This window comes from Manis javanica, chromosome 14, assembly GCF_040802235.1.
Source record: "Manis javanica isolate MJ-LG chromosome 14, MJ_LKY, whole genome shotgun sequence".
In the NCBI taxonomy this organism is placed as follows: Eukaryota; Metazoa; Chordata; class Mammalia; order Pholidota; family Manidae; genus Manis; species Manis javanica.
This window is the reverse complement of record NC_133169.1, coordinates 88,063,522-88,087,533: the sequence shown is the minus strand read 5'-3', so window position 1 is coordinate 88,087,533 and position 24,012 is coordinate 88,063,522. Positions and strand designations below refer to the sequence as shown.

The 24,012-nt window shown below is 41.8% G+C and overlaps 1 protein-coding gene across 2 annotated transcripts in view; it reads left to right on the top strand.

Annotated features, from left to right (window-relative positions):
• The window catches only part of LOC108405525 (protein diaphanous homolog 1), a 50,062-nt gene extending 29,642 nt beyond the window's left edge, over positions 1-20,420 (top strand). For both annotated transcript variants that reach the window (XM_073221855.1, XM_073221854.1), the window contains 13 exons: positions 127-213; positions 877-940; positions 2,047-2,186; positions 4,246-4,354; positions 4,815-4,925; positions 5,081-5,199; positions 5,813-5,929; positions 6,564-6,679; positions 7,171-7,235; positions 8,992-9,171; positions 9,931-10,560; positions 11,427-11,541; positions 12,047-20,420. In XM_073221855.1, coding sequence (XP_073077956.1) covers positions 127-213; positions 877-940; positions 2,047-2,186; positions 4,246-4,354; positions 4,815-4,925; positions 5,081-5,199; positions 5,813-5,929; positions 6,564-6,679; positions 7,171-7,235; positions 8,992-9,171; positions 9,931-10,560; positions 11,427-11,541; positions 12,047-12,093 — 1,900 coding nt within the window. In that variant the 3' untranslated portion in view covers positions 12,094-20,420. The remainder of the gene's footprint in view (positions 1-126; positions 214-876; positions 941-2,046; positions 2,187-4,245; positions 4,355-4,814; positions 4,926-5,080; positions 5,200-5,812; positions 5,930-6,563; positions 6,680-7,170; positions 7,236-8,991; positions 9,172-9,930; positions 10,561-11,426; positions 11,542-12,046) is intronic.
• The last annotated feature ends 3,592 nt before the right edge of the window (positions 20,421-24,012 follow it).

The following is a 24,012-nucleotide window of genomic DNA, read 5'->3' as shown; positions in this document are numbered from 1 at the left end:
GCAAAGGAGTCAGGGAAGTATGAGAATATTCTGAATTGGGAGTAAATAGTTGCCAGGATCAACTTTGTTTTGAAGATAAATGTTTGTTGGTTTGATTTTGTATTGCACTGTCTCTGTTCTCTACAGTTGGGTGCAGACATTCGGTGGGGAGGGCCTGGCCTCCTTGCTGGACATCCTGAAACGACTCCATGATGAGAAGGAGGAGACGGCTGGGTGAGGATTTCCAAGTTTTAACATCTTCTCGGTGAAGGATATGACTGCTCTAAAGGAAAAAATAATGGTTAAAATAAAGTTATGGATTAGAAGTGCTGTTAGCTGAGAATGGGGTTTATTGTGGGAGCGACTAGAGGGTGAATGATAATTGTAGGTACAGGAAAGGGAGGAGGAGCTTAAATTTCACAGTGAATCACACAGCCTGTGTGAAACGTAAGATTGAGTCTCCCAGCACAGGTTCTCGTCCCGTCTGGAAGGAGGGTCTGCTGTAGTCCAGACTGTGTTTGTCATTTGATCTGGCTCATATTTCATTTGAAAACCTTCAAATATACTTGGTCAGTTAGGGAGTAGCTTTATGACAGTCCTCAGTGCTGGAATAATTCTGGGGCTACCTTGGGAAGTCTTAGGTTAGGCTACCTTGAAGCCAGCCTGACCCAAAGTGGCTTCTCCTTCCTGTGATCTTTCCAAAGCAAAACACAGGACCTATTTACCTCCTGAATATACAGACTTGAAACCTTTGAAGTAGTGAGTTAGTAGTGCTGGGATTTACTCAGCTACTAGTTGCAGACATTCCTAAGACCCTTGTTTGCAAAATTGAAAAGTCAAATGAGCAGGGAATATATAGCATAAAGGCGCTTAACTGATGATGTCTTCTGCATGCAGGAGCTACGACAGCCGTAACAAGCATGAGATCATTCGTTGCTTGAAAGCTTTTATGAATAATAAGGTGAGATTTTTCCCATTCTGTTCCAACCCTCATCGTGACCCCATTCTATCTCTTCTACTGGAAAATTCCAAAAAGGACCTAGGAATATGAGGCTCAAAACTTCTAGCATTCCTTTTGCACTGTAATTTTTTGATTGCCACATATACATGCTTTAGTGGACCTTTTTTCCAAGTTCAAATGTCTGTTTCAGTGGGTATGCTCGATTTTCTTCCTCTTTTTCTACTTTGATTTGCTAATTCTTCAGTTTCCTGATGTGTAGTTACTGTTTTTGGAAGTTTTACTTTATTCTCTACCTAATTGTTTCTTTTCCAGACTGTTCCTACTGTAGAATCTTTTCATCTTTTTTGTCTGTCTAGTATTAAACCCAAGGAGCCCATAATTTTTTTGTTCCTGAGTGCAGATCCATTGTCCTCACTTTAATTTTGTTAAAATTAACTTACTCCATTGGATGGTGAGGAGTGGCATTAAAGAAAACCTAAGAATCATAATAGATTTTTGGTTTTGGAAGACATACAATTCTGTTGCATGTACTAGAAAATCATTTTGCTCTGCTGATCCCTGTTTAGCTGTAATAGGAAAAGGTTTCTATCCCTGGATTAGTGTGCTAGGGCTGCTGTAACAGAGTGCTACACACTGTGTATCTTAATACTGTCTCACAGTTCTGGAGGCTGGAAGTCCGAGATCAAGGTGTTAGCATTATTGGTTCCCTCTGAAGGCTGCGAGGGAAAGCAGGTTCCATGCCTCTGTCCTAGCTCCTGGTGGCTTGCTGGCAGTCTTTGGCATTCCTTGGCTTGTGGGTACAGCACCTCAGTCTCTGTCTTCATGTTCATATGGCATCCTCCCTGTGTGTGCATCACTTTCTATAAGGACAACAGTCATACTGTATTAGGGTCCATGCTAGGCTAGTATGACCTTGTTGTAACCTAACTAATAACATCTACCAATAACCCTATTTCCAGATGAGGGCACATTCTGAAGTACTGGTGGTTAGACGTCAGCATATGAATTTTGGGGAACACCATTTAATCCGTAACAGTCCCTACACTTGCCCATGGTTATAGATGCTGTCATCTTGAAGTCTCCCTTCTCCGTTCTTGTCCTACCAGTTTGGAATCAAGACCATGCTGGACACAGAAGAAGGAATCCTGCTGCTGGTCAGAGCCATGGATCCTGCTCTTCCCAACATGATGATTGATGCAGCTAAGCTGCTTTCTGCTCTTTGTATCCTGCCACAGCCAGACGACATGTATGTCCCTGGAATTATTTCTCCTCTCCATTCTCTTTTTTACCAGAAATCTTCTGTAGTCTAGAGGAAAATTAGGTTGCTTAGGTGTCCACTCAGGCTTCAATACTAGGTAAGACCATATTTCTTCCCAGACGTGAACACTGAAGTTTAAGATAGATTAAGTGATGGTTGCTGTCTGGAATTACCACTGGTTATCAGAGGTGTATAGCAGGATATATCCTAGATCTCCATTAATGTCTGTAATGTCTACAACAAGGGCTTCTTTTTTTTTTTTTTTTTTTTTTTTTTTTGAGAGGGCATCTCTCATATTTATTGATCAAATGGCTGTTAACAACAATAAAATTCAGTATAGGGGGGTCAACGCTCAATGTACAATCATTAATCCATCTCAAGCCTAATTCTCGTCAGTCTCCAATCTTCTGAAGCGTAACGAACAAGTTCTTACATGGTGAACGAATTCTTACATAGTGAATAAGTTCTTACATGGTGAACAGTACAAGGGCATTCATCACAGAAACTTTTGGTTTTGATCATGCAATATGACCTATAAACAATCAGGTCAAATAGGAATATTCGTTTGATTTTTGTACTTGATTTATATGTTGATCCCACATTTCTCCTATTATTATTATTATTTTTATTTTTAATAAAATGCTGAAGTGGTAGGTAGATGCAAGATAAAGGTAGAAAACATAGTTTAGTGCTGTAAGAGGGCAAATGTAGATGATCAGATGATCAGGTGTGTGCCTATGGACTAAGTATTAATCCAGGCTAGACAAGGGCAGCAAGACATCCACGGATGCAGAAGATTTCTCTCAAAGCAGGGGGGGTGAGGTTCTGGGCCTCACCTCTGTTGATCCCCAAATTCTCACCTGATGGCCCCCCTGCGACTGTGCCTGTCTTAGGTTGTTCCTCCCTTGAGGAATCTTACCCGTCTCTGGCTAACCAGTCATCTTCCGGGGCCATACAGGGAGATGTAAAGTTGGTAAGTGAGAGAGAAGCCATATTGTTTGCAAAGGTTAGCTTTTTACTTCTTTGCAGATTTATGCCCTGTGGCTTCTATGCCCAGCACTTGTCTCGAGGTATCTTTACCACCTAACAAGGGCTTCTTTTAACTTTTTTTTAAAAATTCTGATGTAACAACATTTTTTAAAAATTCAAATAATATAGTAATACATAAAGTAAAATTTAACAGCCTTATCCTTTTATCAAATTCTATTCTGTATAGGTAACCATTGTTAATGTCTTGGTACAGTTTCCTAGATCTTTTTCCAGGACAGACAAATATATTTCATTTCCTAGATTCTAAGACATCTTCCGCTACTCCAAAAGATGGTATCTTGGTGCTAAGGGAAGATGGCCTATGCCTATAAAGCCAAGCTCATGTATAGGATAGATTTTTATTTTTGTTGCTTGGTTTAACAAAAGCTAAATCATATCTTTGATTCTTTTCAACTTGTTTCTTTTTATTTAACAGTAAATCTTGGACATCCTTCTATGTCATTACTTATAGATTTATGTTATTATCTTTCATGGCTATTTCTCATTCCATAATTTATTTAACAATTCCCCCATTGCTAAACTTTTAGATGGAATTTTTTTTTAGCAGATTCTGGTCCCTGCAGTAGGTGACAAGAACAGTTTTTACTACTACAAATGATGCCATAATGAACATCCTTGTAACGTGTGTTCTTCCACATTTATGCATTTATGTTGGATAGGTTTCTAGAAGTAGGCCAAATGTTACAGGAATTAGAAATTGGTATTATTAAATGTCTTTCCCAAAGTTCTACCAGATTATACTTCCTAGGGCAGGGGTCTTAATTTGATTTCTATAAATCCGAGTGTAGGGATGAACTTAAGGGGATACATTTCTCGGATGGTCCTGAGCGTGCAGCAGATCGCTGTCCTGGTGCTGTGTGATGCGAGCAGGGGGGATTCCAGAGCTCTGATGACGCCCTCCTCCCGCACGGGTCTGTGCCCCCACGGAGCCTGGGCTGCAGACCTCACTGTGTGAGAGCGCCTGCACAGTTCTCTCCCTTTCCTTGTTCCCGGACAGGAATGAAAGGGTTTTGGAGGCGATGACAGAAAGAGCCGAGATGGATGAGATGGAGCGCTTCCAGCCACTGTTGGATGGGTTAAAAAATGGGACCTCCATTGCACTCAAGGCATGTATATCCCCTGACACCGGGTCCAAGAGTAGCATTCAAGGTAGAAAGATTTAAGTTCACTTTTCCTTTTAATAGAACACATGGAGTGGCTCCCAACTATATATTTTATATTTTAGAATTTGCTCTGAAGGGAAAATTATTATCTTTCTATCCAAGAGGGCAGAGAAAGAACTGTTTTCTTCATAATGAAATGGGGAGAAGGCATGGTATCTATTTATAAGCTCAGAAAACCAGGGCCTGGAACAAAGCATCCCATCAAGTCCTTGGACTCCTTTAGACCTCTGAGCTCTCTAGGCCTGTGCTTCAACCAGGCGTTACTGCTTGGAAAGTCATTCTCGTAGTTTTTGTAGTGCATCTTTTAGGTTATATGTGGGCTCCATGAAATGTATGTAAAGAGAATGGAATCTGGATCTCTAGGAGTTAACTGTGACCTAGCTGCTGAATTTTCTTATTTTAGGTGGGATGCCTACAGCTGATCAATGCTCTCATCACACCAGCTGAAGAACTTGACTTCCGAGTTCACATCCGAAGTGAACTGATGCGCTTGGGGCTGCAGCAGGTGTTACAGGTGAGGTGTGACGCTTCATCTGAGAGGTTTACTGGTTCTTCCCACTCTTACAGCCCAGTCCCCAGGATAGCTTTGGTTTTCAATTTAAAAACCAGGGTTTCTAGCCAGCAAAAGGTACTTCTGGGTTCCCTGACTTCCATTTTCATCATTGACAGGACCTCCGAGAGATTGAAAATGACGATATGAGAGTGCAGCTGACTGTATTTGATGAGCAAGGGGAGGAAGATTCCTATGACCTGAAGGGGCGGCTGGATGATATTCGGATGGAGATGGAATATCCTTTCACTGCCTGGGTTCAAGACAGAGGAGACATTCAGCTGTAGGTCCCTGTCTGGAATGGCAGAGGGCTGATGACTCAGAACAGGGCATCAGCCTGTGTGTCTTCCCGGTAGGTAAGGCTGGAGTCTGATTGCTCTTGGATTCATTTACCTCAGCATGGACCAGGGAAGTTAGGAAAAGTAATCCTATGATAGTTTAGCATGCTAGGACGTAGAGCTGATTTTTGGAGAACACATACAAGTCAGAGTGTGTGGTTGTAATTTGCTTTCTTGTATGGGTCCCTAAGACTGACGGAGTCACGTGGTTACCTGCTGATACTTGCTTGTCACAAGTGATTTGAGGCGGTTATCTTTTAGTTTCTGTCTACTGCTTCATCTTCAAGCCAAGTACTATCTCTGTATAGTACCGTCCAACTCACTGATCCCTTAGCCTTAGAAAAATAACCCCCCAATTTTATCTTTATAGAATGTAAGGTTTTAGGCAATGTTTATTTACAGGAGGAACAGCTGTTAAAAGTACCATTTTGCTACTTTTCCTAAGGGTTAGGCAATTCACTTGTAAAACAGTTACTAAATAAATGCTTTCCTTAGCCTTGTCCCCTTTTCCACTGACTCCAGTGAAGTCTTCCAGATTCTCTTCAATACCGTGAAGGACTCAAAGGCGGAGTCACACTTCCTGTCCATCTTGCAGCACCTACTTTTGGTCCGAAATGACTATGAGGCCAGGTAAGATGGTGTGCCTGTGGGAAGTTTTGAATTTGAGCCTGCATGGAGAGAGCAAAATCCTTCAATTCAAAGGTTGTAAAAGAAAGAAAAGGCAAAGACAAGGATTAAGGTTCATTTTAGTCACAGATATAAAGGGAGTTGTCAGTTGTCCCTTTAATCCAGGTGAAAGGCATCTCTATGAGAGAGGTCAGCCTTTACAAGGTGAAATGTCCTCCTTTTTTGGCAGGGGGGAAGGTGGGTGGGGAAAAGATGATAGCACAAAGGAGAGAGCAATTTAGAATTCTTTCAGGTAGCCTGGAAACAGGGATTCAGCAACAGTATTCTCTACCACAGGAAGAACCAGGCCTGAGTTTTAGGTCGGAAAGGGTTTGCACTGGAAGGCAGACAGCAGGAAGCTCTGATCATCTGAAGTCGGTGGGGTACGGTGCGGAAGAGGGGGCTTCTCAGCATGGCGGCAGTGCTTCTGTTGGGTTTTATGAAAAGGTCTTTTCAAGAGCACTTCTCCTCAGGTCCCTCTGTTATTTATCCTCAGGTCCCTCTAGTTTCAAAGCAGTTAACTTTTCCTGATCCTAAATACTTGTGAAAATAATGTTTTGTTTTTTTCCTTAATAACCTTGTTTTGTTTCTTCCATAGGCCGCAGTACTATAAGTTGATTGAAGAATGTACTTCTCAGATAGTTCTGCACAAGAATGGGGCTGATCCTGACTTCAAATGTAGGCATCTCCAGATTGATATTGAGGGATTGATTGGTAAGTATCTTCTTCTGTCTGCATCCTTAAAACACTGCTTCTACCTTTCGTTTTACATCTTCCAGTGATAATTCCAGAGAGGATGGGTATTTCCATTTTTAGGTGATAACCAATGTCTATGCTAGGCACGTACAGTCATTTAGTTTACTTCTACATAAATCTAACAATTTACCCCTTCTCACACATCACCCCACCTTTAGAAGGGACTTCAGCTTTGTCTGTGGTTCCTGATTCTCACACGTTTCCCAAGTGTCACTTGTAGGCATTCTCCATGCCAGCTAGCATGGTGGTCTTACTCCACAACAGGCACTCAGAAATTAAATGTTGAACGTCACGGAAGGTTCCATTTCTTCATGTAATGTATAATGTTAAGGATAATAAAAATAGCCAAAGGGACAGAAGACTGCCCTTTGCTTGTACTGAAGGGCTTAGGTAGTGAGAGGAAAAAACAAGAGAATTGGGAGCTTTACCTACTGACTCTTTCTTCTCAGATCAAATGATTGATAAAACAAAGGTGGAGAAATCTGAAGCCAAAGCTATGGAGCTAGAAAAAAAGGTATGTATGAGAGATCCAGAAAATTGGAGGTGTATCTTTCTCAGGATTATGATTTTTCTGACATGTGAAACAGTTCCCTGTGATATTTTGAAAGCATTCAGCATACTATAGCAGTTCCTAGGGGCAATCTTTCTGGTGTGGGTTTCTCAGTGCAGAAAGCAGTACGGCTGTGATCATGAGGAACTAGCGAGTGGTGAGTCCGCACAGTTCTTGAGCCCCTGGGCAGGACAGGAAAGGCGGCTGACGCTCTTAAGGAGCAGCCAGCGCTCAGGGTCCCCTGGCATCGCAGGCCTCTCATGCCTGCAACAGTAGGGGCTGGAATACGTCTGTATGAGCTCTCTCTGATGATTAACAACTCCTGTTGTGATGACTAGGTTTTTTTGTGTTTTTTTTGTTCTTTGAAACTTTTCAAAGAATATTTATTATTCTGTGTGAATTAGAATCAGGTAGGATGAAAAAAAATGGGTAAATAAGTTCTTTCTGCCATCAAGTAGCTTCACCACTAGGGAGAACAACAAAGAAAACGTAGCATGACTTCCTCTCTGTACAGCGGTCCATCTTCGGCGCCTTAAGGGACAGGCAGCATAGTGTGCATGTGAAAAGGGGGGTGCGACCGTGAGCAGGGCGCCAGAAAACACTTCCTGAGAGACGTGACACTAGGCGCGACTAAGACTTCGTTAGAAGTAGAGTAGGAGAAAGGATTTTCTGGGTGAAAAGGTCATTCCACACAGGCATGTTTATAACTTTTCAAATGTTTCATTTTTGTTTGACCTGCATTAAAATGCAGAGCTCCTTTAGAAATGAAAATTAGATTGAAATGATGAAGTATTAGTCTGATTTTTTAGATTAAATCTAAAATGTACATTTTCAGTCCCCTTATAGAAAATGTATAAATTTTTCCAAAATCACATTATGTTCACTAACCTATCATCTTCACACTGAACTTTAGCTAAAAACAATAAAGTTATACTCTGAAGGGAAAAAAGAAAAGAAAAATAAACTAGTATTTATTGATTCCTACCTGACAATAGCCATTTTATTTATTTCATTACTAATTCTCACAAAAATCCTCTCATGTAAGTAGAAATTACTCCCCCTATTTTATAGGTTTAATTGAAGCTCAAAGAAGTTAAGTGACTTTTTTTTATTATTAAGGTATCATCGATATACAGTCTTATGTTTAGGTTTCCCAAGAATGGACTAACGGTTACCAAACAGAAAGGGACTGAGGACGGTGGGTGGGAAGGGGGGAGGAATAAGGGGAATAAGGGGCATTACAGTCAGCACACATAATGTACGAGGGAGCACGGGGAAGGCAGGATAGCACAGAGAAGACAAGTAGTGACTCTATGCCTTCTTACTATGCTGATGGACAGTGACTATAATGGGGTGTGTGGTGGGGACTTGATAATGGGGGGGAATCTAGTAACCACAATGTGATGACTAGGTTTTTGATTCTAGAGACTTGGGATTATTATACGCCATACCTATTCTGGTTAAATGTCTTTAAAATCTTAGGGTTTTTGTTTTGTTCTGTTTTTTATAACTTTAAAAATAGGTAGACTATGGAAACGATCCCTGGTACCCCCTCCTTTAACTTTTTTAAGATCAAAATCACGGTGCTCATTTTTTCCCAGGCAGTCCCTGGGAAGGTGAGCTCCGTAGGTCAAGGACTGGCACAAAACAGTGAGTGACAGGGAATGACACTGTGCTGAGATGGAGAACTTACTGGGAGCCTGATTCCTTTCTCCTTTAGTTGGACTCAGAGTTAACAGCCCGACACGAGCTGCAGGTGGAAATGAAAAAGATGGAGAGTGACTTTGAGCAGAAGCTCAAGGATCTTCAGGGAGAAGAGGATACATTGCATTCTGAGAAACAACAGCTTGCTGCAGAGAAACAGGATCTGGAAACAGAGGTGTCCCAGCTTACAGGACAGGTAATGTCTGAGCAGGGAAGGCAGAGTGACCAGTAACTGCCCCGAGCAGCCTCCAGACAAGCCTGTCTTGGAGCAGGAGTCAGTCGTCCTACTCCTGCCACCAATAGGTAATCTAGTTAGTGCATATTTTAAAAATCATTTACTGTTGTTTTGTTTTGGGGTAAGTAATACATAAGATAGAAAATTTGGAAAATATAGAACAACATAAAGAATGTAATGAGTCACAGTAGGACCCAGAAATAAAGCTAATAGTCGTTTAATAAGTTCAGGAGTAAAAACCTAATAAGCCATTCACATATTTGCCAATTTTCTCTTTCTTTTAGTCATCTCTGGACAAATTTATCCCCACACACTCTCTGCAGTTATAAATATCTAAATGATCTGTGATATCTGATAACTCGATAACTTATGTGGTTATATAGTTACCTATATAACACATATGTTAATTATATAACTAAAATATTCTATTTACTTGACCTTTGCATTGTATAATCAAAGGGAGGGTTTGACATAAAGGTTGATGTTCCCTTTTCAATGCAAAGTATACTGACCTGCACACATAACAACCTGAATTCTAGTTTTGGCTCTGCTACTGAATAGCGGTGTTATTTTAAGTGAATCGTTTCATTTATCTGACTCCTTGCAGCCCCTTCATGTGTAAAATGAGAAGTTTGGATTAGGGAACTTCTTAGGTGCCTTCCAGCCCCAGCAGTCCCTGAAATGGAGCGAGAAGTATTCCTGTTGATGTCGTTTGTCTAGGTTGCCAAGCTGTCCAAGGAACTAGAAGATGCCAAGAAAGAAATTGCTTCTCTCTCTGCCGCAGTTGCCGTAGCACCTCCCAGCAAGGCTCCTGTTCCCCCTGCCCCTCCTTTACCTGGTGATTCTGGCACTGTTATCCCACCCCCACCCCCTCCTTTGCCAGGAGGGCTGAGCATACCTCCTCCACCACCTCTTCCTGGGAGTGGTACCATTCCTCCTCCTCCACCTCCCCCTCCTTTGCCTGGGGGTGCTGGCATCCCCCCACCCCCTCCTTTGCCTGAGGTTACTGGCATTCCCCCACCCCCTTCTTTGCCTGGGGTTACTGGCATCCCCCCACCCCCTCCTTTGCCTGGGGTTACTGGCATCCCCCCACCTCCCCCTTTGCCTGGGGCTACTGGCATCCCTCCACCACCTCCCTTGCCTGGGGGACCAGGAATGCCACCTCCCCCTCCCCCTCTTCCTGGTGGTCCTGGAATCCCTCCACCCCCTCCGTTTCCTGGAGGCCCTGGCATCCCCCCGCCTCCCCCTTTTGGATTTGGAGTTCCTGCAGTACCAGTTCTGCCATATGGTTTAACCCCAAAGAAACTTTATAAGCCAGAGGTACAGCTCCGGAGGCCAAACTGGTCCAAGGTGAGAATTTCTGTCTTAAGGTCTTAAGAAGCCCCTTCAGTTTCCTCCACTGTGTTTTGTGCATGGGTAGGTAGCCTTCCCTGTCTTATGGCTCATACCTGTCTTCAGGTTCCGTTCCTGCTTATGTTTATTCAGCAGATACTAGGCATCTCCTATGTCCTCAGAACATCGCTTTGGAGAGTTTACTCTGTTGCAAAACCAGAACTGACCTTTAAGTTAAATTTTTTGTCCTTTTTTGTGAAGATAGTAGTACCATGGTAACACACAGCTTGACAGTAGTCATTTCACCAATCTGCAACTCCTGGTAGTTGTGCTGATCCAAAACTCATAGATTTATGAATGCACCCCACTCCCACTACCCTGCAGGTGAATGAGTAACACAGGATATGTGTGCATGGTGTGTATTGTTCCCACTGTGTCTGGGACTCCTACGGTTCTGCATCAGCCTTTTGCTTCCAGAAACCAAATTTAAATAAAGGAGCTTAGGGATTTGTTCATAAAACGCATGCATTTGTCATAGTTAGCCAAATAGATGGGGAAAATACAACGTAGAGCAAGAGAAGATGTGAAATAAAGATTTTACTGCTTCTAAAACTAGAGGATTTAAGGTTAAGAGGAGGGATAAGTATCATAACCAAATCTGGTTCTCAAATTATCACCAGTAAACAAACAAGCTGGAAGCATCACCTCCTGATCACAGAGAGCACAGGTACCCCCTGTGTCTCAGGTAGTCTTACAAGTCTGTGTTAGGCTTAGGGTGACAGTACTGATACCAGCCAGCCATCTTTTATGTCTTAGTCACTTTTTTAGGATGAAAAGTACTGAGCTTAGCTTAGTGACTCTTAACATGCTGCCTGTATCCACAGTTTGTTGCTGACGACCTGTCCCAGAACTGCTTCTGGACAAAGGTCAAGGAGGACCGCTTCGAGAACAATGAACTTTTCGCCAAACTTACCCAGACCTTCTCTGCCCAGACCAAGGGTGAGTACCTTCCTCTTCCGTGCAAAGGGCCCCGCAGGACGTGGGGTCCTCTCTAGGTGGGTTTCCCGTGCCTTTCCCTCCCTGCCCTGGGGACGGTTGGAGAGAGGTGGCTTTCCCACGTGGAAGAGAGTAAGGTATTTTTGTATTCTGGGGATGCTGGGGTTGAGAAAGAGAACTGCACAGCATGTAGGTAGTTTTCTCTTCCCCAGTGTTTTTGCATGTAGGTGTTTTTTGTCACTATAATTTGTTGGTACTATGAGATAAAGGTGGCAAGAAGCTCATTCTGGGCCCATTTTGATGATACTCTTGAATGGACTTTCGCATGGCCTTAAGATGCCGTCTCCAGACTGCATCTACATTTAACTGACAAGGGTTGAGCAGAGTCTTTATAGGTCAGATAGTTGAGCGACTGTCTACAGTAACAAAGTGTTATTAATTCTTTTTCTTTCTTCCATTTATTTCCAATATCTGATGCTTTCATCTTCCTGGCCTTTAACGACTACAGCTTCAAAAGGTAAGACTACAGAAGAGCCTTTTAGTTGGGTCTCTTGAATATTAGAAAAAAAATAACAGATGTAAAGGAATTTCTCTTTAGAAAGCTGTGATGAGATCAGGGATTCATTTCATTTTTGCTAGTTTTTTTTTTTTTTTAAGAGGGCAGAAGGATCAGCAGTTGTGATATTAACTGACAGGAAAGAAAATGATTTGAAGTTTAAGTTGAAGCTGGCATATACTTGTTTTTCTTTGGGAAGTGAGGGACAACGTGAGTAACAATACCATTACTTACATTTGTATTGTGTTTTATAATTTTCAAAGTGCTCTGACATACAGTACCCTGTTGGACCTGCAGAGAAGCCCCATGCGATAGGCAGGCTGCGTATCGCCTTCATTCTGTTGCGTGTCTAGACTGAGCAGTTAGGTAGCTTGCCCAAGGTTGTATGACTAGATCCCGGGGTCTTATCTTCTGGTCCATGTTTTTTAATATAAATTCTTGCTTTTCCTCGTCACCTTTCTATCTTCCCCTTTGTGTTAGAAGAGCTGATCTGTTTTGCTCCCTTCTTTCTTCATTTCCTAATTCTGGTGGGTTTATGCTTCTTTGTGACGGGCGCTTGTAGTTATTTCCCTAAGGGCACAGTATTTGGAGATCTTGTGTAGCTAATGAAAATTATGGCCTAATAATTTTATGTTTCCACCTCCTTCCAGTTTTTTGGTTTTTTTTAGAGGTTTATTGTGACTAGTGATGAAAATAACATGCAACTTTGGAGCATTCCTCCTCACCCGGACCCAGTTAATAAGCATTTTTAAAGACAATTATTATTTTCCTTAAGTAATCTGATGGAACCAGGCTGCACTTAGTTCTGATAAGGAGCCTTGCACTGCTCAGTGCCCTTGGTGGTCCCTGGTTACGTGTGTGTATGTAGGAGTGCAGGATCACAGTGCTCCGGCCTGACCTGTTGCCCAAGCATCCAGGGCAAAATAGCCTTTTCTTCTAAGAGAACTGTCTCCTTCCAAAATAAAGTCCAGCCCAGGGAATTACTTTCACTCTCTTAGTTAAAAGTACTGTGATAATGACCCCTTATGTTACTCTTGTCTATCAACAAAGACTAGTTGACATTGAAAATCAGAATCAATTGGTTCTCTAATTTAAAAGTTCGCAGAATCTAACTCTGTGTGGCTTCTGGCCTAAGTCCTTTTGTTGCAGTCGCGCTGAGTGTCAACTGAAAATGTACGCCCCTCCTTCCCTCTCTGTCACCCTTTTACCCAATATGCATTTGTATCACTTTTGACTGTGGTGGGGTTTTCTGCAATTAGTGGTTTTTCTTGGCTTTGTTTTCCCACTGTGAATTGATAGATAGCACTTTGAAAATACACAGGCACGACCTTATCTCATCTTTTGTTATTGTCAACAGTGTAACCAAACTTCTTTTCTCCCTTTTTTTATTTAGGTATCATTGATATACGCTCTTATGAAGGTTTCACAGAAAAAACAATGTGGTTATTAAATTCACCCTCATTATTGAGACCCCATACCCCATTGCAGTCACTGTCCATCAGAGCTGTAAGATGCTAGAGTCCCTGTTTGTCTTCTCTGAGCTACACAGCTTCCCTGTGACCCTGCACACACCATGTGCACCAGTCATGATACCCCACAATCCCCTTCTCCCTCCCCCACCCCTCCCCTTTGGTAACCATTAGTCCCTTCTTGGAGTCTGTGAGTCTGCTGCTGTTTTGTTCCTTCAGTTTTGCTTCATTATTATACTCCACAAATGAGGGAAATCATTTGGTATTTGTCTTTGTGAACGATATATTATTAAGTTGAGTATTTTCGGACTCCATGTCTAATAGTTCTTCTGTTTATGCACAATACTAAATTCCTAAGACTCATCCACGTTGCTGCATATGCCCATAGTTTATTGTTTTTACTGTTACATGGTATCCCATTACATAAATTTATCAAATTTTATATTATGAACATTTGCATTGTTTTTTAAGGAAATTTCTGTAGGGAATAGAAACAGTGGAATTACTGACTCATGGGATATATGCATGTTTAGTAGTATTAGATAATTTCAAATTGTTTTACAAAGTAGCTATCAATATACACTATCCCAAGGCATACGTAAGTGCTAGTATTGCTCTGTATCTTCAACAAACATTGATATTTTTAGGCTCTTAAATTTTTGACAGTCTGATGGATGTGTATCTCACTGTAGTTTTTCTTAATAGACTTTATGATTTCAAGCAGTTTTAGGTTCACAGCAAAGTTGAACAGGAAGTACGAAGTCCCCACACCGTCTGCATCCTCCCCCACTATCAGCATCCTGCACCAGAGTGGTACATTTGATACAAATGATGAAACTACATTGGCACATCATCACCCTAAGCCCACAGTTTACATTAGGACTCACTCTAGACACATTCTATGGGTTTTAAATATATTTAGGCGATATATTATATGTGTATATATATATATGTGGGTTTTTTTTTTGAGATAGAGAGAGATTAAACCAATATAGCGTCATACAAATAGTTTCACTACCCTAAAAATCTTGTTTTCTGCCTATTCATCCCTCCGTCCCCACAACTTCTGGCACCACTGATCATTTTACTGTTTCCAGTTTTGATTTTCTAGAATGTCACATATTTGGAATAATACAGTATCTATCTAGCCTTTTCAAATTGGTTTCCTTCATTTAGCATTTAAGATTCCTCCGCATCTTTTCAAGGTTTGATAGCACATTTCTTTTTAGCACTGAGTGGTATTCCATAGAGCTGAATTGTAGAGATATGCCTCAGTTTATTTAACCACTCATTTACTGAATGACATCTTGGTTGCTTCCAAGGTTTGGCAGTTATGAATAAAGCTACCCTAAACATCCATGTACTGATTTTTGCATGGACATGTTTTCAACTCCTCTGTGTAAATACCAAGGAGCATGATTGCTGAATCAAATGGTAGGAGGTGTTTAGTTTCATAAGAAACTGCCAAACTGTCTGTACCATTTTTCATTCCCAGTAACCAAACTTTTTAATGCTGCTTCAGCTTTCAACTTCTGCCCTGGAAACTACTTTCTATTCATTGAAGGCTCTAACTTTGTACCAGCTTTGGATTTTTTTTTTTCTTAAGTTATTCTTAGAAATTTCTGTATCTCAATCCAAAAATTGTAAGTGGGAATTAATCAATTTAGTTTAGTGGCCGTATTGATTTGCATGTAGTAATAATAATTATTAGTAGATTGCTGCTGTTTGGATGGAGGAAATTTCTAGCTAGTCTTTAAATGTCTTTAGTTTTAGCTAGGACTTTCAAGTTAAATTGGCATACTATCCTAATTTCTCAGTCTTTCCATTAGGAAGCACATTAGATAAGATGTTTTGAAAATTACTAAATCATGAGCAGTTTTCCAGATATCCTAAATTGTAACCATTTTAAGAAATTCCTGGGGGAGATTTTTTTTCTTGTCAGATACAGTCATGAGAGTTTACCCAACCCTTTAACAGTTACATGCAACACTCAGACACAACAAAACCTTCCTCCTTCTTGTCAACCATGTTCACTTATGTTTTCATTAATTCCCTTCCAAAGAACAAATACCATCCCCCTTTAAAAAATTATTTTTTCTTTGGGTTTTCCATGTTTTACTGACTTCATTGTTGTCTAATTTAATTTTTTCTTCTCCATTTTTCTGCTTTCTTTCCCTTTGAGTTGCCCTGTGAGTCTGTGGTGATGCAGGAGTCTCTCTTTGGGACAGCGTAGTTACTTTGATAACCTGCATGGGCATCAGGTAGCAGGTAGAAGTGCCACATGTGGCCCAGTGCATGTGTAACACCCACTGTGGCTGAGGTACTAATCCGCCCTGCCTTCCTGATGCGGTTTTGTGCTGCCTTCTCTTTACGTTCACGCTGGCAAACGCAGTGCAGATTGTTTTCAAGTGGCCCCCTTCCTCACAACCTGCCCAAAAAAGAACATTTAGTGAAAAAGACTTCGGGCTTCCTAGAGTTCAGGTTTTTATCAGGTAAGGAATTTCAAGCTCTGGGAACTTCAGAAGGGAGGCCTCAGGGAGCCCAGATTTCCCTCGCATGAAAGGGCTTCCTTTGCTTCTGGTGCTTTAAACATGTCCAGTGTAACATCTGCATACCTTCATCTTTAATCCTTTTTTGAAGTAGGTAAGCAGTTGGTTACCAAGTCTCACTTTCATAGAGTTAATACTGATGATATAAATAAGTCATAGACAAGTACCCAGCACCACTCTACAGATAGTCCATCTTCCAGATGAAGAAGTAGAGACATGGGTCAAGTAATTTTTGTCAAGGCTGTACAGTAAGTGCCAGGACCAGGACTCATACTCCAGAGATCTTGCTGTAGGCCTCTGCTTCCCAGAAGTGTTCCGCCCGGCCCTAAAAGCTGAGACCCAGACAGAAGATAGAAGGAGGGGCTTTCACAACCACTTAATTCAGGCACGGATGTCCTTGAACTGGCAGTGACTCTTAGGAGTACAAAAAAAGAGCAACATCAGGTCAGGGAAAGTAAGTGAGACACTGGATACCTGGGGCTTGAAGAAGAGGAGACATGTCCTAATTAATAGTTTACTTAACCTTAGCAAAACTAATCCAGTTGGAGAAATAAAACATGCTTATCTAGTGCCCTAGGAGTACTGCTTAGATTGTTTCAGCCCAGCCATTGCCAGTCTTACGAGGAAGTTATTTGGACACTAGGTTTTCATAATATTGCCTTATTTCCTCTCTCACTTGCTAAATGACAAGTAGCTGCTATTTGTTAAACATGGATGCATCCCTTATATTTCTGATACCTAAAACCTCCCATATACCTACTGGCTCCTCTAGAATGGATATTAAAGAAAACATCTGACTCACTCTTTACATCTGCCTTCTGTAGTCAGGGCTTGTCTGGCTGCTGCTTCATTAAGGTTCAGGAAGCTGTGTGCTTTTTATTAAGAGAGGTGCTGATAGAGAGGAACTCGTCCTCAAAGTCATACCATAGGTTCTCTCACACGTTTTTTTTTCACAAGGATCAGTCTCTTATTTTTTGAACTCCTGACTTATAAATGAAGAATCTACTTAGTTGCTGTATTCCTTGCAGGGGACTACTTTGAATTCAGATTTAATAGGCAGTGCTGTGAAAGTTCTAGTCCTTTTTCACATTCTCACTTTCTTCATGGTGTTCAGCAAGGAGTCTTTTATCATGATCTCTGCTGACTCCGCTTATTGAATTCCTTGGGAACATGTTCAGCAGTTAAACTTTAGTTTTTTTATCTTTTTCTGGGAAGCATTTTCTTCCCATTGGTGGCCACAGGTCATTATTTGTCTGTATAAGAAAATTTGTTTTTCATTCTACTTTTCTTCTAACTCATACTCTGTTTTGTTGATGTCACAATCCCATTAAAAATAACTCTTAAAACACAGTGGGGTACATGATAACTGATGTCCTAAGTACAGTGGCATTTTTCTTTTTTGGTTTATGCCTTCCTTCCAGAAACCCTTTGGACTCATAAGACCCACAAGTTAATCACAGTGGACAATATGTAGCATTGAACCGTCTCCCTGTTAAACTATGAGGTGTGTTATGGGAACCATTAGCATCAGAACAGTTCTTCAAGTGGTTAATGACAGTAATGTAGGAAGAACTGTGGCTAAAAAGCAAGATCTTGACTAGAAGCTGAGGACTTCATAAATAATAACAGTAGTCTAATTAGGATTTGACTATGTGGACCCAGATCCTGAGGTTTGTGGTGCTCTCCCACAAGTCAGAACTGTGGGCAGCACAGTTGGATTTACCTGTCTTCTGCCTCCCCAGAACCTTTCTGGCTGAGGCTTCAACAAGAGCCTGTGGTGGGGAAGCAATCCCCCTTTTTACAAAAGGGACTGACAGGTCTTTTTGCTTTTCCCTGTGATCCTCTTCTGTCCACTAGGTGGCACCCACCAAGTTGAGTTTTTTTATTAGGAAATCTTTACTTCTGCAATTTTAACCCCTAGAAACACGATTTTGTAAGATCTCAACATGCTCCACACTATCCATTGAGTCTCTTGACAGAAAGATGTCTGTTCTATCAGTTCCTTCCTCTTCTCAAGTGTATTAGGATTTGGACCAGAGGCGCCCTTCAAGTGAACATTTGTTGGGATTGTGTTTCAACTACTACCTTTTCTTAGGTTTTGAGTAGGGTCGGACTGTTCGTGCACAGTACTGTGGAAGTTCCATAATGTCAGATGGTGTTCCCTTGTGATTTAAAAGCATAAGTCTACGCCTATCGCCTGAGGTTACAAGGAGTCCTGCACTGCCCCTGGACGAAGTACTACACCTCCTCTGTGGTCTTCTCCCCACCATTCGTGGTGTAGAAAAAGAACCTTAACTCCCCCTCCCATAGTGCTCTATATTCCCAACCTTGCTATCACTGTTTGCCTTGAATCACAGATTTAATATTATGCCATTTATTTTGGTGTATGTCACTCACCATGGGAAGCCCCATTATCCCAGGTGACCCTCATCTCCCACACTTGAATTCCCACAATGTCCTGTGAGCTCCTGTTCAGTCTCCCATCCTACCTGAGCTCCTGAACCCCATCCACGGGACCCTCTGGAATTCGTGGTCCGGCACTGGCAAAATCTCCTTCATTGTCAACCTCACCTTGTGGCTCTAACAGAGACCTGGCTTTCCGTCGACAAAGCTTTCCCTCCCGTAAACCTCACCCTGCGGACCTGGAGGTGGGGTCGATGTCCTTTAAGACGTCCGCCTTGCTCCTTCCCCAACACCTGTAGTTTTGACTCTGGTGCGCTCACGTGGCGCCGTCCGGTCCCCCTCTCGGCGCCGTCTTCCCCGAGCAGCCCAGGTGCTGCTCCTCACGTCCCAGCCAGTTCAGCTCCCGCGCACGCCGCAGGGCTCCCGTGGGACATCTGTCTTCCTTCTCGGCAGTTTCTATTCTAGAAGCTCATGGTCCTGCTGATGCTCTGGCCCCACAGTTCCTTGAGTTCTTCCCCAGGGATCTTTCCCTCCACCCTCCGCAGTCTCAGCTCCTGCCTACCATAGTCTTGGGGTTTACCTTGCTCCCTAGTACCCTAGCCCCAACCACCGTCCAGCCCCACTGGGACCTCCAGTCCATTTATTCCCCACCCCCCACTGGCCTTTGGCTCCTTGATCACTTCACTCTCCTCAGCTGGAATTCCACGGTTAATCGTTGCAATGATCACACCATCACCTCTCATTTCACTGTACTTGGTATGTAAGGGCACAGTGCTGGCTCCTTCCACCTCTCTGTCCGCCCTGCCCCTCTGGCTGTGCACGGGAACGCGGCCGGAGGAGACCACAGCTGGCCCTCCCTGGTCTGCTGACCTCCCTGGGCCTCCAGGACAGCCCGCGCTCTCCGGCTCAGCCTGCTGCGCGGGACTCTCGGTGCTGCCGGGCAGGGGGAGAGTGAGCACTGCAAGTCCATTCAGCTCCCTCTTCTCCTAAACGATTGTCACACCTTTTGTTTCCTCAAAGACCCGATACCTCCCTCTTCTACATTCTCAGTTGAGGATGTTTTCTTTCTGCTTTACTGAGAATATTGCAGCAGTCAGAAGAGGAACTTCCGCAGACGCGCAGTACTCGAACCCATTTGCTGTGGCTTCCTCTGTGACCACAGTCCTGTCTAAAGCCAGTTCTTGGAGTAATATGATAGCCTCATTTCAACACATGTGTAGAATATACTGAATATATAGAGTTAGAAAATCTGTGTCTGCCCCTGCAGGGTGTGGTTAATCACACCTTTCATAGATGCATATGTTATAATAATAAAGGCATGGGCAAAATTCTTTGCTCCTCTAGTTCAGGTGCGACAATGTGGGAAATTTTCTAATAGAACCTTACTGAATAATTAAGGGATAGGGGAATTAAAAGATGAAATTAAGGACTGTGAGGTATACACATATTTTTAATGTAATCTTTGTGATCCCACATGGTACATACTATAATGCACTTTAACATGCTTCAGCAGCTCTTGGTATCATTACATACAGCTCTACCTCATTATTTCCAATATATACTTGTATTCTGTCAAGTAAATAATAAAATTTGTACAACTGGCCCCTCACTGAGAATTTAAGTTTACCAGTTTTTCATATTATAGGCAATGATGCAGGAAAACATTTTATGTTATCTCTGTATACTTGTATTCCTGCACAGTTAATTAAAATATCTGGGTCCAAATTGCTAGGATTCTACCAGTTTACACTGTCACCAGAAATAAATTATTTATCATAATGTTTGGTAGGGGAAGTGAAAACTAGTTTTAATCTGATCACTAAAGAGATTGTACCAGAGACATTCCTTTGTACCTTGATTGGTTTGTTCCTTATCTCTAAAATGAAATAAATGGACCTAAAAATACCTCTCAGTTCTAAACTTCTGGTTCTGTTACTATTCTTTTTTCCTTCCATAAGCTGTCTTTGGTGTTATCTATCATCTCAAACTCTTGTTCTGACCAGTTTCTAAAAATTTCTTGTGTTTTTAAATTAATTTTGGCCTGAGATTAATTTTTTCATGTATTGGGGTCAGGAATTAGGAGTTGCTGCTTGCTTACAGTTAGTGTTGGGGAGTACAGAGCTAAACTACTGTAAAACTTAACATTTTTACATGAAGGACACTGATGTAGTTTCCACAGATGATTTACTGGTGGAGATTTAAGGGAGGGTGTCATCAGATAAAGGTAATCAAACTTTAATTCATTCTAAACTGGAGGAGTTTGATGTTATCTGCAGTGTGCTCTTTCTCCTTTTTGCCACCAGATGGCACATGGATCTCTTCTAGTTTAGATGTGTCGTCATTACGTTTGGTAGTGATGCGGTCACGTTAGAGAGAGGCTACCTCAGTTGGTTTCAGATACAAACTGCTTGGTATGCTGCCCTCTACCGATTAAGAAATTCATTTGGAGGACTGATCAGTAAAAACGGGGCGGGAAGCTATAGCTTGCCCTTTTACAGAAGGATCTTATTCTGTTGCAGCCAGTTTTTTAAATAGGAACAGGATTAGTGTTCTTTGGAGGGGAGTCCAGAGAGTGTATTTTTGTTTTTGTTTTAGTCTGATAATCCCATCTCTGTCTCCATTTCTACTGAATAGGTACTTCAAGCACATAATAGAGCTCCCCAGGGGTTACATATTGATAGCTTCCCAAAGATGAATTCATTTCCTCAGGGAATTCCCCTGGCCTACCTTGGGTGGAACTTGCTTGTGCCAAAAGGTTTTTATTGTCAACCCTTCTGTCTAGTTTATTACCTCCTAATTATCTCAAGATAATTCTAGTTTTTAGAGTATCTAACTATTCAGACTTTAGTGTGTGCCTGTATTACTATTCTAGACACACATAGACTGAAACCGTATCTTTAAACTCAGGGTATCATCTACTGTTATCTTTAGATTCCAGATTTTATTTTTGACAAAATGTCCTTTCAAATGGCTTTGTCTGAGACTAAACTCAACTATCGAGCAGAGGGATCAGTGCTGCCTGAACTTCTGTCATCTTGGTGCAGGCAGTCCCTCCACTTACATCTCTGTTTCTACCAGTAATTCCCAAACTTTAGCGTGCGTAAGGATCACACGGGGAGCTTGTTAAATGTGTAAATTCCTAGGCTCTACCTCCAGAGTGTCCAGGTTACAAGGACTGTAGAAGGGACATTTTTGATAAGCCCCTCATGTAATTTTGCTACAGATGTACTAATTTGCCTTGATCCATTGCTTCAGTTTTTATTTCTTTTTACATCTCACTTCCTACTCTGCCCTGATTTACAAGCTGCTCTCCATTTTTCCTCATGATAACATTTTGATGTGTCTATCAGAGTAGGTTTTATATAAGTATTATTTTTGTTTTTATGAATGTCATATAAGATCAATTAGGAAATAGTTTGACATTTTCTGTTGACTGGTAACATTGTAGAGGCTCTGCTTCATGGGTACTGGTTTTTACAAAATTCTTTTTTGCTATTTTCCTAGGCAGGTCTCTTAGGCATCTTAGAAAGATGTTTTGAAGGAGTTCTCTGGAGCCAGGGAAGTAGCTAGGAACCACTTAGAGACTGACCAGGCTGGAGAGGATGGATGGAGGGCAGAGGGGCAGAGGTCTCTCGGGTTTGCACAACAGAGATGGCGTGGTGAGAACCTGGAGTAAGTCCAGTGGTACAGCTGTATGGACGTAAGTCTTGTTCACGCTTGGTTAGCCTCTTACCACGGAGACCTGCAGCGGGTGGGGAGCAGAGAGGTGTTTAGGAGGGAATGGAATCTCCAGGAAGTGCCTAGAGCAGAGCGGGGCCTTGGCGTAAGCGGAAGAGTGATGCACGGTGCTCTCTGGCTGTCCTGGCGCCAAACTGCTGCCTCAAGGGGAGAGTGCTGTTCGAAGGATTCCTAACAATCTTTGGGAATTGCTGGATTGGAACTTTCTGCTAACATGGGACGAATCTCCCTCTAAATACGTGGTTGTAGAAAAACTAGTTGCCAAGGAGTGCTAAGGGTATCTCCACCAAAGAATTGTTCCTCTGGGGCTTTTCTTATGCTTCTGTATTTCCTATTTTTCTGCATAGCCAATACAGGTAGTTGAGAATTTGAGATGATAGAAGAAAGCCTCATTCCCACTCTAGTATTCATTCATCCCATCCTTCCCCTCCTCCACCATCTAGAGGTAACCATTTTTATTAGTTTCTTAGTTATCTTTTCATTAGTTTTAAAAAACACAATTATAAGCAAACACTAATACAGATTTTTCCCCTCCCTCCCTTCACCAAAAGGTAACATTCTATTTATAATGTTCTTTTACCTTCTATATCCTGGAGATTTTTCATATCAGTACATAGAGATTGTCCTCATTTTTAAAAAACTTCTGAATTTCCTATAAGCATGCATTCCTTTTATAATGAATGCTAGGATAAAACAAATACAGTAGTGAAGTTATCTGTCCTGTTTGAAACAGTAGCTGCAAAAACCCATTTGCTCTGACTGCTTCTTGGCGTGCATGTGTGTCCTTTTGGTCTCCTACTTTTACCTGCCAGCTCTCTTACATGATGGGTGAACAGCTAATTACCCACACCAACTCTAAATTTGTAGCAATTCATACTAGTGCCCCCCCCCCCAGCCATGTGATGTGGGGAAAAAAGACTTTTAAGAGTTCTGCTAAGGGGCCTTCCAGGCCTCTAGCTATTTCACTGGAGCATCATATTCTTGAGCAGGAGCAGAGCTCTGCAAAATCCCTAGCATAGGGAAGCTACTCCTTAAAGAGAGGGGTATGGTCTCCAAAGGAAAGGGGCAGCCTACCTCATGGTTTCCCTTCTCAGTTTTTGTTCTGGACATAACTGCTTTAGAACTTAGTACCTTGTAACTTTCCCATTTTATGATTCTGGCCCATTTTCCTTTGGAGGAACATGCAAAAACGCTCATGATATAATTTTAGGTGGGAGAAGCAGGGAAGTATTATGTGCAACAGTATTTCAGTTGTGTTTTACAGAAAAATGCGGATGTAAAAGATTGGGAGGGTATATACCAGAATACTATAGCAGATTTTGTTGGGGAGCTAGATTTTTTTCCCCTTCAATTTTTCTGTAATATGGTCATCTTACTTTTATAATGGGAAAGACAAAAGGTTTAAGAAGGAAGTTTGCAGGTGTCCAGGATGCTTGAAAAAGAGGTTTCTAGAAGTACTTAGACCTAATAAATTAATGTCTGCAAAGCAGAATGCTAATATCCAGTTTCACAGAGAAGGTCACAGCTTCCTTTATTTCATTCCCCATAATAATCCTCACCTGCTTCTCTCTGAAAAATCAGATTCCAATTTTAAAAGCAATTTATTCTTATCTCGGCATCCTTGGGTAAGGGAACCCCATGTATGCAAGATGGAATAGGATCATTGTAACTTCCAGATCGTATGGCAATCCCAACTCTTAAGTGTCCATGATTCATTCTTTTATATCTGTCAGATTAGAAAATAAGACAGTGTTCTGTG